This window comes from Chelon labrosus, assembly GCF_963514085.1.
Source record: "Chelon labrosus genome assembly, chromosome: 5".
Taxonomy (NCBI): domain Eukaryota; kingdom Metazoa; phylum Chordata; class Actinopteri; order Mugiliformes; family Mugilidae; genus Chelon; species Chelon labrosus.
In genome coordinates this window covers 23,032,522-23,050,063 of record NC_140341.1, presented here as the reverse complement: position 1 = coordinate 23,050,063, position 17,542 = coordinate 23,032,522, and the positions used below count along the sequence as shown (strand labels likewise).

The 17,542-nt window shown below is 41.3% G+C and overlaps 1 protein-coding gene across 1 annotated transcript in view; it reads right to left on the bottom strand.

The window, feature by feature from the left end:
• Positions 1-16,649, bottom strand: part of stxbp5l (syntaxin binding protein 5L) — a 130,212-nt gene extending 113,563 nt beyond the window's left edge. The window contains exon 1 of the mRNA XM_084544728.1: positions 16,453-16,649. Within this exon, the coding sequence (XP_084400854.1) occupies positions 16,453-16,620 (168 nt within the window). The 5' untranslated portion in view covers positions 16,621-16,649. The remainder of the gene's footprint in view (positions 1-16,452) is intronic.
• Positions 16,650-17,542: the final 893 nt, after the last annotated feature.

Here is a 17,542-nt window from a genome sequence, read left to right as displayed (position 1 = left end):
ATAAATAGCAAGCAGCACCCATGTCTACCACTGCAAGCCAACTGTGCACTGAGAAACTCTGACCGAATACAGATCAACGGTGAAATGGCATTAAATTCTCCTTATTTATTGTGTATGTGAATACAGTAATTGCATTTTACACTAATAAACTAATATTTAATACTACTATTATAGGGACGTTTATTCAAAATGGGTTTTTTTTGCGCTGTACGTTGTGTAAATTTTTCACAAAGTGTGCATGACAGAGTAAAAGGTATTCAGCAAACCAGCACAAATTACCCGGTAAAAATTCACAGCAGCTCTGAGGCAAACTAATTTTCGATTTCTCCTTATTCTTTCTCATTAGCAAAGACTAATGTACAAAACATTCAGGTGGAAGGCTTCACCTTTTTAGCAAGCAGACCTTGTTTTTGACCATTGTCAGACATCACCGGCTCAATATTGTATTATGCCAGCTGAAGCTTATTAAGATAAATTTGATGAGTCATTTGACAAAAGGAAAACAAGTAAACTGATGTGCTCCCTGCAAAGCATCTGCATCCTTGGCTAACTGACTGACAATTCCAACAAAAATATTATGGCTTGAGAAAATCAGTATGTTCAATGCCCTGTTTGAAGAGGACATTAAACATAATGGACGCATTGTTTTTGGGCTTAGTTAATTTATTATTTTCTTTTTAAAGCATTATTATTTTCACTTTGTTTTGGTTCAAGCAACAGACCAAGCAACAGAAACGGGTTGATCACCTAACACCCTAAACTCCGTAACCCTCTGTAATATTTTTTGCCTGGACACTGTCTCTAGAAAACTTTTTTTAAACATAGCATTCAGTGGTTGATGTTGATGATTTTTGGTCACTTTGACGCTAGCCAACCGCTACTAATACAGAGGAAGAAGTCGTTGTCTTCTTCGTTTTCTTTTTGGCAGCCCTGATGCCAACTGCGGTTAAAACATAAGAGGATGAAGATGCTTTGACCCAACAGGAACATGATTTTGGTTTATGGCAGTCCCAAAATAATCAACCAATCTGATTATTTAAAAAATGCCTGGATCAGCCCTGACACCGATTGCCCAAAACTGATCGGGACATCCCTAGTAAGAAAGGTGGTAATTCAACTATATTGTCATTTTGGAGGATATACAGTGGGGAAAATAAGTATTTGATATACCGCCGATTTTGCAAGTTTCCCCCCTGAAGAATGGAGAGGTCTGTAATTTTCATCATAGGTACACTTCAACTGTGAGAGACAGAATCTAAAATAAAAATCCAGAAAATCACATTGTATGATTTTTAAATAATTAATTTGTATTTTATTGCATGAAATAAGTATTTGATCACCTACCAACCAGCAAGGATTCTGGCTCTCACAGACCTGTTAGTTTGTCTTTAAGAAGCCCTCCTATCCTCCGCTCGTTACCTGTATTAATTGCACCAGTTTGAACTCGTTATCTGTATAAAAGACACCTGTCCACACACATAATTGATCACACTCCAACCGCTCCACCATGGCCAACACCATAGAGCTGTCTAAGGACACCAGAGACAAAACTGTAGACCTGCACATGGCTGGGATAGGCTGCAGGACAATAGGCAAGCAGCTTGGTGAGAAGGCAACAACTGTTGGTGCAATTATTAGAAAATGGAAGGGACTCAAGATGACTGTCAGTCTCCCTCGGACTGGGGCTCCATGCAAGATCTCGCCTCGTGGAGTGTCAATGATCATGAGAAAGGTAAGGGATCAGGCCAGAACTACAAAGGAGGACCTGGTCTATGACCTGAAGAGAGCTGGGACCACAGTCTCAATGGTTACCATTAGTAACACACTACGCTGCCATGGATTAAAATCCTGCAGCACATGCAAGGTCCCCCTGCTCAAGCCAGCACATGTCCAGGCCCGTCTGAAGTTTGCCAATGGCCATCTGGATGATCCAGAGGAGGCATGGGAGAAGGTCATGTGGTCAGATGAGACCAAAAGTTAACTTTTTGGTATAAACTCCACTCGCTGTGTTTGGAGGAAAAAGAAGGATGAGTACAATCCCATCAACACCATCCCAGCTGTGAAGCATGGGGGTAGAAACATAATGCTTTGGGGGTAGTTTTCTGCAAAAGGACCAGGACGAGTGCACCGTATGGAGGAGAGGATGGATGGGGCCATGTATTGCGAGATTTTGGGCAACAACCTCCTTCTCTCAGTAAGAGCATTGAAGATGGGTCGTGGCTGGGATTTTCCAGCATGGCCATAACCTGAAACACACAGCCAGGGCAACTAAGGAGTGGCTCCGTAAGAAGCATTTCAAGGTCTCTAGACTTAAACCCAATAGAAAATCTTTGGAGGGACATGAAACTCTGTGTTGCCCAGCTACAGCCTCAAAACCTGAAAGATCTGGAGGAGATCTGTATGGAGGAGTGGGCCAAAATCCCTGCTGCAGTGTGTGCAAACCTGGTCAAGAACTATAGGAAACGTTTCATCTCTGTAATTGGATCTGTACTAAATATTAAGTTCTGTTTTTCTAGTGTGTCAAATACTTATTTCATGCAATATAATGCAAATTAATTATTTAAAAATCATACAATGTGATTTTCTGTATTTTTATTTTAGATTCTGTCTCTCACAGTTGAAGTGTACCTATGATGAAAATTACAGACCTCTCCATTCTTTATAAGGGGGGAAACTTGCAAAATCTGCGGTGTATCAAATACTTATTTTCCCCACAGTAGTGTGTGGTTCTGTGTGTGTAGTGTTTCTATTATTTAGCCTAACCCACTGACCACAATGGTGCTGTCAAAATAATAGAAACATAAGTTGGCACAGCCGAATACAATTCAATAGTACTAAAAAGCATAGACTCCAAATAAAACACAATTAAATCAATGGCTTTCGTGGTTATTTTAACCAAATGCAGAATACCATGAGGTTAATGAAGGCAAGATTTAGTGCAGGACTGTTGGGTGGAAGCTAAAGACATGTCTAAACAATTAACAGCAGCATATACTACTGAAAGGCTGACATTATGTTTATACACCAACTGACAAATGATATCTCGAAAATATGTCAGAGACAGCTTTCAGCAACTACTACAGGGAAACTAAGCCCTGCTATCCAATATTTAGGTGCACGTATTAATGAATGGTGGATGGATCATTGTTCAGCAGCTAGCAAGATTAAGATGTTGCATAGCATCTTGCATGTTGCACTTTTAGGCCTAGCAATATCTAAGTAGAGGCAGTATACAAATTACATTCATGTACATTCCACAGCATTTCTAGCTCCTACAGCGTTATGCTGAGACTGGTCACAGTAACGGGCCCCACTTATTAAATCATTCAGTACTTCATCCTTTCAGTACTGCACATGGCACTACACAGCAACATTACTGAGGACTTTAGATACAGTTACACATACTGAGCTGACTCTATAGCCTGACCTCGATGATGTTTGGACACATTTATCCATACAACAACAAAATCACAAGGGACGCTTTGCACATAGTCACAGACCAAGAATAAATGCAAGAATGGATGAAGAGGCCACTTGTGATGTGCAATTTGAAGCAAAAGTACTGACAGGTGGTGAATAATACATAGTGAGAGTAGAATGTGTGTGGACAGCAGAGGGAAACAGATAAGCAATGATGGAGAGAAACGTTAGTGCATATAGAAGATCATGGCTTTCACTGCATTTCTTTTTTCTTGTGAAATTTAAACGACCCATACCATCTTCATACACTACACACAATGTGCCAGAAACTAATTTATTTGTCACGTAAAGCCAGCAGACACAATGGCACAGGGTGCTCATTTATTATTAAAAGTGTATTAATGTTAATTACCAATTCCACATGTAGTCGCTTTTTAGAGTGCCTGTTTTTGCTTAATTAGAACATGAAAAGTTAGTTTCTGGTAGTTTTCTATGAAACCAGCAGACACAAAATAAACCTTACCAACGGTTGAATCCCTTTGTTGAAATGGGAGCCCTCTCTGACCTTTAAATATATTTGCAGAAGTCCGCCTGTCGTCCCACTTCTGGGCTTCAAAATCGCAGCTGGGGCGCGTCTTGTTTTCAAATTAACTTAACTTAGCTCTTAGCCGTTAGCATAGACTAAACACTGTCCGGTCAATTTTTGTGATAAGAAAAAACACGAAAGACAACTTTTCCCACTTAGACTTAGTTCCCCGGTGGCAACAAACACGGAAGCATGCGGAGTACATTTAAAAGTTATTTTGTATTTCTCCACTAACTAAACTGCGATTTTAAATTTAACAGAGTCGTGCACAAGGACAGCATGGTAACCGGTGCCTCACGTCAAAAGACGAAGATATTAGCTTGCGCGCGCGCGAATCTGTCGACCTGTCAATGAGACTACGGAACACAAGAGGGACCAAAATGCGCGAACTGTGTACTGTACACTCAAATAATTTGTATCTCCTGCATTGTTTCTGTTGTTGTTTAACGGGTGTTTATTTAATATTTAATGTATATGGAACATATATATATTTATATGTGCAGAGTTGCATCTAAATGTCAGCATATGTTGTGGTATGGTTCAGCAGTTTCTAGTGTAGTTGGGCTTTTTATTTGTCCCAATGATATATTTTGTATAGATGCTGGCTATGAATTTCCATTACATTGTAGACTACAATACATTTAGCAGAGTGAAAAAAAGTGATCATGTAGGCTATTGGGACTGCTTAAAATTCATAACTGATTTTTTTCTTGCATCCACGTTCCTCTCTTCTTGTATTGCCTCACGGAGTAAACAGGTCACAGGTGTTTTACCTGCATGTATCACAGACAGTCTAATCCCATGTCCCTATTGTAGGTACTGCCCTTGGATTGCTGCATTAGTTAATACATGGTTGCTGTGAACCATGCTGTTCCCCCACATAAGTTCATTTACTTTCAAAGGTTTAAACAGCAACACCAGTCCTGTGGATGAGAATAAAAATGCCTTGGTGTGAACCTCTGTGCAGACGTTTTAAGTTAGTAACCCTTTCTGCCTTTTAAGGGATTTCAACAAGGAATTATATTTGTATTTTTTACTTTCTCACATTCAGTTTCTGCAAACACGATAATATAACTTGACAGAATGTAACAATAATTCTGATATTAGCTGTCTTTGAAAAGAATGAGAGAGCAGGGATGCAAGCATGATATATATTGGAAGAACAAGAATTGCAAAAAAAAAATTCTGTATTTTATATGTATCAAAAAATCAGTCTTTTTGAATCTGTAGACTACAATATCTCCAGTAGTATTGAAAACAAAAATGTGGGGGGGACTGGAATATTTAACTCAGAGTCACAAATGATGATTCTAAGTGAATGAAGGACACGTGCGACTAATATTTCAAATTCAAATGGCTCTGTTTCGGTGTTGCCATGACAATGCTGTGTGCAAATCCATAAGGGCAAATCAAGCGTGAATGACATAACCGGCCTCTGTTGGTGGACGCATCCTGCTTATGTACAGATGTCAGAGCAGGTGCAGTACGAGGGGAAGGGTTTTTAGAAAGCAATGTAGCAGAAAAAAATGCTTTTTTAAAGCAACCGGTTACTAGCAACAAGAATCTTAATAAAGTGTGATTATGTCAAACACAAGAAAAACCTATTTTCTTGTTGTCACAATATTCATAATGTATTGTTAGGTTTACCAAATTGCAGCATTAAAAGGTTGCAATAGTCCTTAAATTAAAAACAAAGCAGTCGTAGTTTGGAATAAAAAAATTGTATATATTATGTATATGTATATATAGAGGTGTACACAAATCTGAATATTAAAAGAATAAAAAATGAGAAACATAACTTGAATGTGTGAATGAGCATCATCTTGCATTGTTGTGTGAAGTCATTATTCATACATTTTGCCTTTATGTGTGTTATGTGTTGACCTTGTGAATACAAATTGTTCACCTGCATCTCCAAGGCGCTACAGTATTTGTCCCCTCAGGTTAATTGTCACAATAAGAGACAGCACAGCAGTGATAAGTGGAGTTTTCCCGTCACTATCCTCAATTCCAATTTCAGAGAGTCATAGTCATGAGAGCGTATGATACAAAAACGAAAACACGGAGATACACGTGGCTTTCCCCGCCAGTGTCTGGAGAGAGCTATTTCGAGGTTGCTCTAAAATTCCTTTGATCTAGTTGGTAGCTGCCCAAAATAAAGAAGAAGCATAACTGAACACAGATCGGCGAGGAGACGTTTTGGAGGAGTAGAAGAGGAAAGCAAGGATTTCTGAATGTCAAGTAAGGGTTGAAAAATACGGTGGTTACAAAACACAGCATGATCGTGATGCTGATGATGAAAATTTCTTCAGCAGACAATGGCATGTACCACTGACTGGAGAAGTAAATAACTGACCATCTTGTGACAATTCAATGTTCTGCTGGGAAACCTTTGGACCTGTCATACATGTGGATGTTACTTAGACATGTACCACCCACCTAGACCAGACCAGACACCCCCACCCCATAGCAATGACACTCCTTGATGACAGCAGCCATCTCCAGGATGCAGCCTGACACAGGCACACACACAAAAACGGTTTAGGAACAACTCAAAAAACATGAAGAATTGCACAAGGTGTTGACCTGGCCTCCAAATTCACTAGATCCCAAACTGATCAAGTAGCTGTGGGGTGATCCACAGAGGCTCCTCCCCTCAACCCATAGGACCCAAAGGCCCCCACTAACAACATTCTGTTACCAGACACCACAGGACACCCTCAGAAGGCCCATTCTCTGATGAGTCACAACTGTTTTGGAGGCACAAGGGAGACCTACACAATATTAGGAAGGTGGATATAATGTCATGCCTGATTGGTGTATATTACTCATTCGACTAGACATGAACCAGTTTGTACTAGACCATTACATCAGAAGGTGCGAACACAAGCTTTCAATTCACAACAGGAAATGCAAATAAAAACACCCACTCTCTCATCAACAGGTGACTTAAACCACCAGGAGAATGACTGCTACTATGAAAAGATTGAGTGAAAACCAAAAACACAATAACAAATGCACAGAGTGCAGCAACAAGCAAGCGGGATATAAAACCCAGCCCCGAATAAGTGATCTGAGGTGTACTTCTATATCATGCCGAGAGCCAAACAATGTAGAGACGTTCATTCATCGCAGAAGCTGAGGCTTATCTAATAAGCACTTCCTCCATGTGCCTGCTGCATACACATTCACAGGGTGAGAATGCAGTGTGAGAACTTGGGAGCATGAAAAAGAATGAATGAGCCTGGAGAAGCTTCCCTCTCTGCTGACTCTAGGGGCCTCATTTTTATTAGAGCTGCAGACCACACTGTGTGTGGCCAGAAGGAATGGGGAGAAGTTGCATGTACAGTGTAGGTGTTAGTCACACATTGTCGTCTATACGTGCCTACTTTCATTTGTGTCATTATGTACACAACCACACGTTCGGACACATGTTCAAGACTTGTGGTCATTGTACATTTTCTGTCCAAGCTCCTTTACAATAATAGGCAAGTCTTCTCAAAACTATTCTCAGAGGTATTTATTATTTTAATTCGTCTAAATTGTACTTTGTATTGTATTTATACAATTGCTTTATCATCAAAATGCCATTGATGATGACTGCGACGCATGCTGTAGCCTTGCTGTTCAACATCAATAAAATGTCACTCACATGAAAATGCTGCACTCTTACAGCCCCTTTTTATCTGGGAGCATTTAACATTGTTCTTCACATCTGACCCAGTATTCACATTAAAGCGTGGGCGTGACAGACACATCATTCCTTTGTGCAAGTGCAAAGCAGTCTTATCTGTGCATGTGAGTGTGCGGAGGAGATGACTGTTGTGATTGTGGGCTGGGGCTTCACGTTGCGCTTTCATGCAACCGTGGGGTCAGAGAGCAGCCATGTGTGGATGCATCATATATGCGGTTTAACCTTTTAACCACGGCAGCAGGCATGTCATTGAATCAGTCGTGGCATCAGCGCTGGCCCCAAGGCTTGATGAATAAAGTAGGAGTGTTACTTCTCTGCCCCCACACGATCACAGAAAAGAAACCACATTTGCACATGGTTGGCGTGTCATTTTTGTTTTGCTTTAGATTCCTAGGAATCTAATTTGTGGTATGGTCTGAAGAGCTGCACTTACCACATTTACAAGATGTTAAACTGATTTCATACATAGTTATTAGGCTGCAAGCTAATGCGGTTAGTGATTCACTTGCACGCTATCATGGCACAGTGGCTAAAACATATGGCATGTTAAAACTGAATCTATTCAGCTGAAAATGCATCTTCTGTGTCCATTTTAAGGCAGTAGAGGATCTGTATAAAATTGTACAATACATAACTGTAATATTTGTAGTTGTCCCATCAATTACCCGTACAATTTTACTTATTGTAAATTACAAAAAAAAAAAAGAGTCTGGCTTCTACATACACCTCAGACACTTCTAGAGCAACATCAAGTCAGTGAGGTTTGTCAGACGGTTGAGAGTGCAGCCCTTGGGAGCCGAGGGTATCCACTGCCCACTCGAAGAGATGAGGCAGAAACTCCTTGTTGGTTTAAAGCTTTGCAGCCACAGTTCCAGTACCAAGTGACTCTTTTTTCATAATTAAATTTCTTCTCAGCAGTCGCACTAGCGCACTAAAATTCTGCTTGTATTTCCTGGCACAAAAAGAGCAACACATGCTTGAAATGTGCATTGCTGATGTTTCTCTGCAGGTGGCCACGTGAAAGAGGAACATCAGCAAGAGCATTTTAGTCATGAAGACAATTTGTTGGACATCTCATCTCGACATACAGTAAAGGATTATATTAAATTAAAAACTGTGTCTTGTGAGTCAACCGTGTTTCTACCATCTCCTTTTTCCTCTGACTTGGGCAATGATGCAGCCATGGCAACTTGAGCTATCATGATATGAAAAACAAACAAAAACGCAGTGCGGACGGGGCCTGTCAGTAGAAGGCGTGGCCCTGAAAGTAGCCTGAGGTGGTTTTCACAGCCTCTGGTTCTAACTTTAATGAAAAAAGCTTTCCCACGAGAAACCCAATTTGATGGTTTTCTCTGTAAGAACATGCAAATAGATCACAGCATATTCTCAGCCACAGGTCACACAAACGATGGATTACATGGGGTCATTCTACCTGAGAGTGGAGAGGTGGAAAACTGAGTGAAATGAAGGGCTGATTGAAAGGCTCACTTGATTATATTTGCACAGCATGAGGTGAGAAAGGCAGTCGGTCTGTCAGCGAACAGACAAAGCGTTTTGAAAGCCCACACAAAATCAAAAGGAGTCTGTCAAACACGCGCAGACAATATGTAGAATATGATTTACAATGCTTTCATACAGAATGAGACATTCCTACACCTATCTCAGTGAGCACTGCTTCTAGACACAGAAGTTCAATAACTTGTTCAATTAATTCATTTAAAATATTCATGTTGGCGTTGTAATATTTGCATGGACATTTGTGTCACTTCCATAAAACAGCAAGAAACACAGGTGACACATGGAGTATCAAAAAAGTACTTTTAGTTAATTGTTAAAATGCATGGTGCATCATGAATAATCTCACTCTGCACTTCTTGAACATCGTATGCCGCACTTATACACAGTTTACAGAGTGTCTCCCCACCTATGGCCCTCCCGTCCCTCATCTTCTCTTCTCTGCCTGACATCAGCTCCTCCTTAATTGATCCCACACTGTGGCTTCTGACAGGCAGCCGACACATGGTAATGTGAGACTAGCTGGAAGTCAACCCACTGAGTCATCACTCCCATGGAGAGCTTGTGGGGTCGCTGGCGAGGGAGTGAGGTGATGCCATCTTAACAAGCCCACTCTCATGCTGTCACAAGAAGGAGAGGGAAGGCCCCGACTCGTAACCTCTGAACTGAGAGACGTAGACAAAGTGCTTGCACCTGATCTTTTGCATTTTTACACTAAAACCTAATGTTTATGCTACTGGTTTACACATAAACATACTGTACGCGGCTTCAACATTTAGTCACTGCGGTGCAAATGTGAGAAATAACAGCTATAGAGTGTCTTTCAGTGTAACATTAACACATACGTTAATCAATGCACTGTGTGCAGTGAGAGATGAAACACAGGGTTCTGTTGGGTTCAAATGCTTTATCTTATATGCAACTAATTAACACATTGTTCAAGTACCTTCAAATGTGTGAACAACAAGACACTCCTTCTAACTAGCTGATGTTATGACAAACTGTGACAGGTGATTGTTTTTAAAAGTCAGTTTCAATTTGTCATCGGTCAAATGAGTCAAAAAAGCAAGCTATCATGTTAACAATGACGATGTAGCCGCTAGGACCTTAGTTCAGCATGTTACGATGCAAATATTTGCTTAGACGCATAAAATACAACGCACTCTCAAGGCTGAGAAGGCCATCTTGCAAGTCATGAACCAAAGTTCTGAGACTATCATTATGACGGTGCTAAATGAAAACACCAGTACAACAGTTCATCTTTGGAGGGAGTGTCAAGTTTCTGTATTCTGGCGCTTTCTGTATCGACTTCACCGTGCCACTAGGGTGCAAGTCAGGGGATCAGAGAAGTAATTATGATTATCAGTTATGATTAGAGTTGTGAATATGATTCATCCAATATAGCACAGACATTACACAAGCATGTGTATATATGTGTATACACATGTTTAATTTTCTTTTTTTTTAACTGGTTCTACTAAACCATTATTCCATATATTCAGTTTTTATTATTCCAATTTAATCTTCCTTTGTACAGTACTTTGAATGCATGGGTTTCTGTGTGTTTTTTAAATTCCCCTAAAGGGGATCAGTAAAGGTAGGCGTATCGTTTCGTATCATATCGTAGCATATAGTTGCGTTCCTGAATGTTTGTTTTTCAAAGGATAAGTGAAATATTCTGCTAATGGCACTAATAGAAATGTCAAGGGATCCAGAGACCATGAATATATGTGAAAATCTTTATGGCAGTCCTTTTAAAGTTAAGGTGTTTCTGTATAAACAAAGCAGGCTCTGCATTACCTAAAATCCTCAAGCATGGGTCAGATCATTATGGAGTGTTATATACAACAGAATGTTTTCAGTTTTCAAACTGCAGGACTAAGCAGCTGAATCCTTCCATCAAATTAGTCATATCTTGATGTCCTAATGGACATATAAACGATGTTGGAAAAACTGTTTTTAATTTGAAACATGATCATGTGGGTGTGATGGGTAATCATACATCCCCTTTTGAGATGAATTGTTTATTAAAGGAGATTAGAAATGTGAATGAGGTCAAGTTGTCCCTGTAGTGAACCCTTTAACAAGCTCCAGATTAAAAAAAATAAAAAGTAATGAACTTAAAACTTGATAGAGCTCTATCATGATTTTTCAACTGCAGATGTAAGTAGAGTAAAACAGCCACCAATTTCCCAGATACCATACATATCCAAGAATAACAATAGTTTTCCTTAAGAAGCAAATGGAAAAGCACCATGATGTCAAGGTAGTATTACATCATTTTAGAAATGCATAATCTGCTTTTGTTTCCTGGCTTGCGATTTGAGTGCTTTGTATACCTCCCATCCACCCCAACCATCTCCAGGCAACATTTTTTAATTAAATTTTTGCTAATATAATCTCTATAAACAGAAATCTGGACAGTCGGAATGCAGAATGGTAAATCAACACGAGATGATAGTTCAGGGATGGCTGCTAATGCAAACCGAACATTTCCTACTGCTGCAGCTTCACATCTAAACACGTCAAGTGGAGTGTTCTCGGGGAATACAATTTATTATCAGTGACCTTAGCACTGCCGTCGTTCATCTAAAATGCCTCTACAACACAATACAGCTGTATTTTTTGAAAATATTGCAGGGACAGATGGAATGAGAAGGAACAGCCACAGTGAGCTGCCAGATGAAGAGCTGCAAGCAACAGACTGCACACCACCAAATCACAATTGCTCACAGAATGATTATTAAAACAACAGTTGCTTACTTTGCTGCAGAATTATTCGTCCTGCAATCTTAAACTACATCCAGGTTGTACCTAAATCACTGCCTCATGTTTTCAAGTGTGTGGTGGCAGTAGCAGTCCAGCAATAGATTGCACTCTTGAACATGCAGCGAGGGCAAGCTAGAACTTACCCTATATTACAAGGCAGCGGTACATTCAAGTATGCTCTCAACTGTGAGAATAAGTTGTATTTATTCCGTCAGCCTACACACATCTGTGGCTAAGAGTATATTCAGGAATTCCAGTTAATAGGGTTAGAGTCATGTATTCTTCACGGTGACAAGGACTTCATGAATATGGAAGCCATCACTTTTCACTGATTGAAAGTCTCTGGTCAGTAGTTCACTTTAGAAAAGTTATGGGGTAAAATAAGTGACACATGCAATATGAATGAAGTCATTTGGGGCAAGGACTTTCCAGAATGCAAATGACAAAAGCCTGGCAATACAAATGTGCACATTAAGCTGTGATTTTACTATTTTAAAGAGCTTCTGCTTTTAGATATACAAATTATATGTTTTACACTACACTGCGTCATAGATGATTGTGATTGCTTGACTCACACTGCACTGTATTTTGGACACAAGCTGTGAAGACAAAATAATCTCATGTTTCAAGTTAAGAGCCCAGCTCTTAGAGCTCTGTAGTGCACAGAAATAACAGAAAAGCCCAAATGCAGCTCTTGTAATCAACATCCAAAAAAAAGTCCTCTCAGTGACCCCCGGAAAAAAATCCCTAACCCTAACGCTTTTACCTTTCTAGAAACCCCTGAATTATCTGAGGCATTCATTCAAGTAATTGCAGCTCTGTGGTTTCCTGTGGAGTGTTTGAAAAAGCAATCATATTACAAACTCCACCCACCATCTCATTCCAAAACTGCTATCCTCGTTTGACATCTGGAGGTTGTGCAGGGCAGGCCGACTGCAAACTGAGTTGATGAACACTGGACCTACGCATCTGAGATGGGGCATGAAGGGATGCACCTGGTGAGCGACGGTGTTGACATACAGTGTGTGTGGCACTGAAATGATGCCTCGCTGTTGTTAAGCACGTCAAGTAAACACTCCGCATCATTACACCACCAGCGGCGGCGACAGCTTGTGACGCTCACACAAGACAGTACGGATCCAGGATCCAAGCTGGTTACGCCAAATCCTGGTCCTATCATCAGCATGTGGAAGCACGGATAAAGATGTGTTTGGATTGTGGAGTGTGTTTCTACCATTTAGTCATCCAGTTCTCACTTTTAGGTCCTCTTCATGTTCTGCTAACCCACTGTGGCCTTTTATGAATTAGCACACCTACTTTAAGTCTTGTTTTTTATTTATTAATTTATTTGTTTTTTTACTTTTACCCTTGTGCATAAAACATTTGCTCCAAGCTATTATTTGCATACTTGCTTCCTGACAGTCTGGCCATTCCCTCTGACCTCTCTCACTCTAAAAATGTTTTCACCTACATTATTTCCATTGACATTTGGCCATTCTGACCCAGTTTGCCGGTCCTTAACAAAGTTCACGAGCTTGCCTTTCATAAGCCGGTGAAAAGGGCATGTTCTTATTTACCCTGACCATATTTTGGCCAATCTACTGTAGTTTCAGTCAGAGGGAAAGTTCTCTTTCAATTATATATTCTTTGGATGGCTTAACCATTATTTATCCTTGTTTGAAATGAACACTTGAAATTTTTTTGACTTCTCTTTTCAAGCTAGAAAAGGACCGCAATTTTACACTTGTTTTAAGTTAATGCAACATTTACAGGTTAAAAATGCCCATTTGCAGCATGTGAGTTTGTAGCTATGCCATTTGCTGTTTTCTAGTCCATAAGTGAGGTATAAGCCCTCTATAACATCAAACAAATTAATACACATTTTTGCACAACAATATCCTGTATATATAAAAAAATTAGATGGCAATGTTGGCTAATGTTTGGTCACAATAGTTCTTATGGTTCCTTTTGAAGTAAAATGTTTTACCATTCTTATAAATACCTTCCTCCTGTAATATTCAGTCCTGTTAATTCAGTAACCACTCAACATAATGCGGTGCACTTTAGTGTTTCTCTCGTTCATTTCCACTTTCTACTTCAAAATGAACTCATTTTGCTCTTAACAGGAAAGAAATCAATCAATGAGCCTCGCAGCCACTTGTTTAGCTCATATTTCCTTTGTTTGCTCCCTCCGCCCGAGTGAGATTTCACTAAAACCTTGAGTCAGCGCCTTGGCTTTAAACGCTCCTCTGCAGCTCCCCGTGCAAACTGTAAACACATAAAAAGTGCTGTATAATAGAAACTGAGTCGTTGCTTCTTCCTACACTGCACGGCGAGGACAGAAGTCATGACTAACTTTGAGAAGTTAGCCAAGACCTCCCACACATCTTGCGCCAGCTCGCCGAATTGCATCCCCACCGGTACACCTAGATCTGTTCTAAAAATATTTGGGGCAGTGAATGGAGACGGTGACTTCAGATGACAGATGCCATGTGTGTATCTCTGTTGATTTCAAACGCTTCTCTGTGTTCCTAGTGAGTACCGAATATTTGGATGCTGTGTGTTTGGTTTACAACCAGGAAACGTTGTTGTTTATTTCAAGACAGAACTCCATAAAATTCCTCTTCAGTCTGGATGGGAACAACCCTGTTTCTGCTGCATACAGCATGGTCATATATTCTAGCTCAGTGAATAAGGATAAAGGTCAGTGGAGACAGATCTTTTTACTCATTACATGGTTCTTACAGACTGTGTGTGTACATGTCTGAATCACAGACTCTGCCCGGCATAACATGAGACAGCAGAATCCTTGTTAGATGGTGAGAGAGACGGTAACAAGGAAGGTTTTTTTTTTTCATTCTTCCATCTATCAAAATACTGACTTTGTTCAACATCTACTTTCAAATACGTTTGAACACGGGTTTAAATCACTGTCTGAGGAAAATACTGATGTTTAACACCTTGTCATGTATGATAAGGGTAGAAACAGGCCTATAACTCTATGAAAGGATAATCGACATGCCCATTATATCATCACATTTGTAATGATATAATGAAGCAACACAACTTCTCCTTCCCACCTGGAGCCATATCTGCACTGGGAAAATAAATTGACAGATGTAACCGGTGCAGCTCCGCTGCTCCACCTCCCTCTTTGGCTTCTTAGCTCACTCCCTTTCATACACACACACATATATACAAGTACAGACATTCAACCTGTACCTGCATGCTAAAAAACACAAATGAAATGTGACGGGAGTGGAAAGGAGGGCTTTCTCGTGAGAAGTTCAGTTAATACAGCCATGCATTAAGGCGCTCGATGAGGAGGAGCAGGTTCCTGCACGGGACCATGCTGTTCTTTTCTAGCAATTTCTCCTGCCTGCTATAGGGTGCTCTGCAGCATCCTTTCCAGCTTGTGAATCAACATCCCTCCCTCGGTCTCCTCCATCCCACCCCCGCCAGCACCAGCCTTACTCTGCCCAATAATAATACAGCTCCTCAAAACAACCCCATTTCTCTTGGCTCCTCAATAAATTATTCACAGCCATAGCCAGAATTTACCCCCGTTTCTTTTAGAGTGAGGAATAATTGCTGCAGTCAGCTCCAAAATGCATCCGGATAAAAAATAAAAAGGGGGAGGCTGCAATGGGCAGCAGAAGGAGCTATAAATACCCCCCATTCAGCACCCCTCCCTCATTTTTTCCCTCCTTCCCTGTGAAAAGCGCATCAGCTAGGACAGTACTGCGGGTCCCTCCGCTGGCTTGATGTGCACTTTCTTTTTTTTTATGCAAGGGAGGGACACCAGTTATGTCATTGCTCCTACACCGTTCGTGTCTGCTCGCTGCTTCTGCTGCTATTTATTGACTTCCTTTGGACTCTTTGTGGCACATGTGTATGAGCTTCTGCAGCCTATAGAGCACACTAGTGATTGGGCGCATACACTGTAGCCATACTGCACACACTGGCTGGAGCTAGAGTGCACCCAAAACTGTGCGCAAACACACACCGAGTGCCAGCTTCACTAGCTGTGCACGCATGTAAGATATTTATACAGATGGACAACGGCTGACTATTAAAATGACCGCGGATATGATTAGATTTTAAGGTTCTTGAGCAAAGGGAGGAAAAAAAAGATAGTAACAGGAGCTTTAGGCTGTCGGAAGCTTTGGACGCTTTCCCTTCCTCTGCGGTTTTGTCTCAAATCTGAGACGAGCTGACCGTGGTGCTGAAGTTTCAACACAGAGAACACCAGGATCACCGGATCAGCTGCTGAACTCGCAACAGATTCAACTTCTACCACCCCGTTCCGCGCCACTAAAGCACATATAAGCACATGCAGACATGTTAAAAAAGACGAGGGAAACCAAGACTCCGATGTGTTAGATCGTGTTATTGAGTATGGACTGTGGACCTAACTTCTAACTCCAGTTGCAAGGCTGCAGCTGAACGCGACTCTTCAATAACCCACCTTACACAGCTGAAAGTTTTCCGACACTAGCGTCTCTTGGACGTCGATTTCCTTGGGAGTTGGCGCCGCGGTGGGAGTCCCGGCCGCGCTGCCGCACGATGGGGACCCAATAGTCACTCCCGGAGAGGAGGTGGTCAAGCCGTCCAACACCTTCCGAAACTTCTTCATGTCTATGCTTCTTTTACTTTTTTCACGTTTTTAGGTAAGAGAGGAAGAAAACAATTCTGTCGTATTTGTTTTCCCAGTATCCACTCAGGTGCAAGATCCCAACTCCTTCAGGCGGCTGCAGAAATAAAACGTCTCTTCCTGCAGCAGTAGCAGGGTAAAAAAAAAAATAAAAAAATAAAACAACAGCCTCTGTCTCTTAGGTGCAGTTTAAAAAGTCACGGAGGCACCTCATCCTGCTCTCTGGCTGTTGTCCACATAAATCGAGCGCGTCTGGTCCACTCTGGATCTGAGGATTTCAGCCAACGTTGCAGATGCGAGGTCTCCCGTGTCGTATCAGAGCGTGCACCGACGACTACCACTCAACTTCATCTTCCTCCTGCATCCTAAAGTCACATCCACTCCCGAGGAAAATCCCACGCCTCAGCATAGTCATCGGAAGGCGCAGCTAGACAAACATATCAGAGAGAAGTGGACTGGTTATTAAAAAGGAAAGGAAAAAAGAAAAAGCAAAAACTTCGAGCAGGTCATCCACTCCCCCCGCCCCCCGCAACAAAAACACTTTCACCACTCTGTGGTTGCCAGTGACAGGAAGAGAATGGGGGAGCCAACGGACAGAAGACGCAGAGGCAATGCAGTTAAACGAGGTTGGACTGCTCAGTCAGGCCACAAAACGAAACAAGTCAACCACCGAGGAGAAGGAAGGAGGAGGAAGAAGAGGAGGAAGGAGGGAGGAAGATGCTGTGTGTTCGCGGTGTGAACTCGGGGTTAATCTGTGGATCGATGTGAGTCGGTTTTTTATATCATCCAGCTGCGTTTCAGCGTCGCCTTCCTGCAGTCCAGAGAGACGAGCTGTCCGCGGTGCTGAAAAACCATCACCAGCCAGCCCCGCCCCGTCCGCCCCCCACCCACTTCTCTCTCTCTC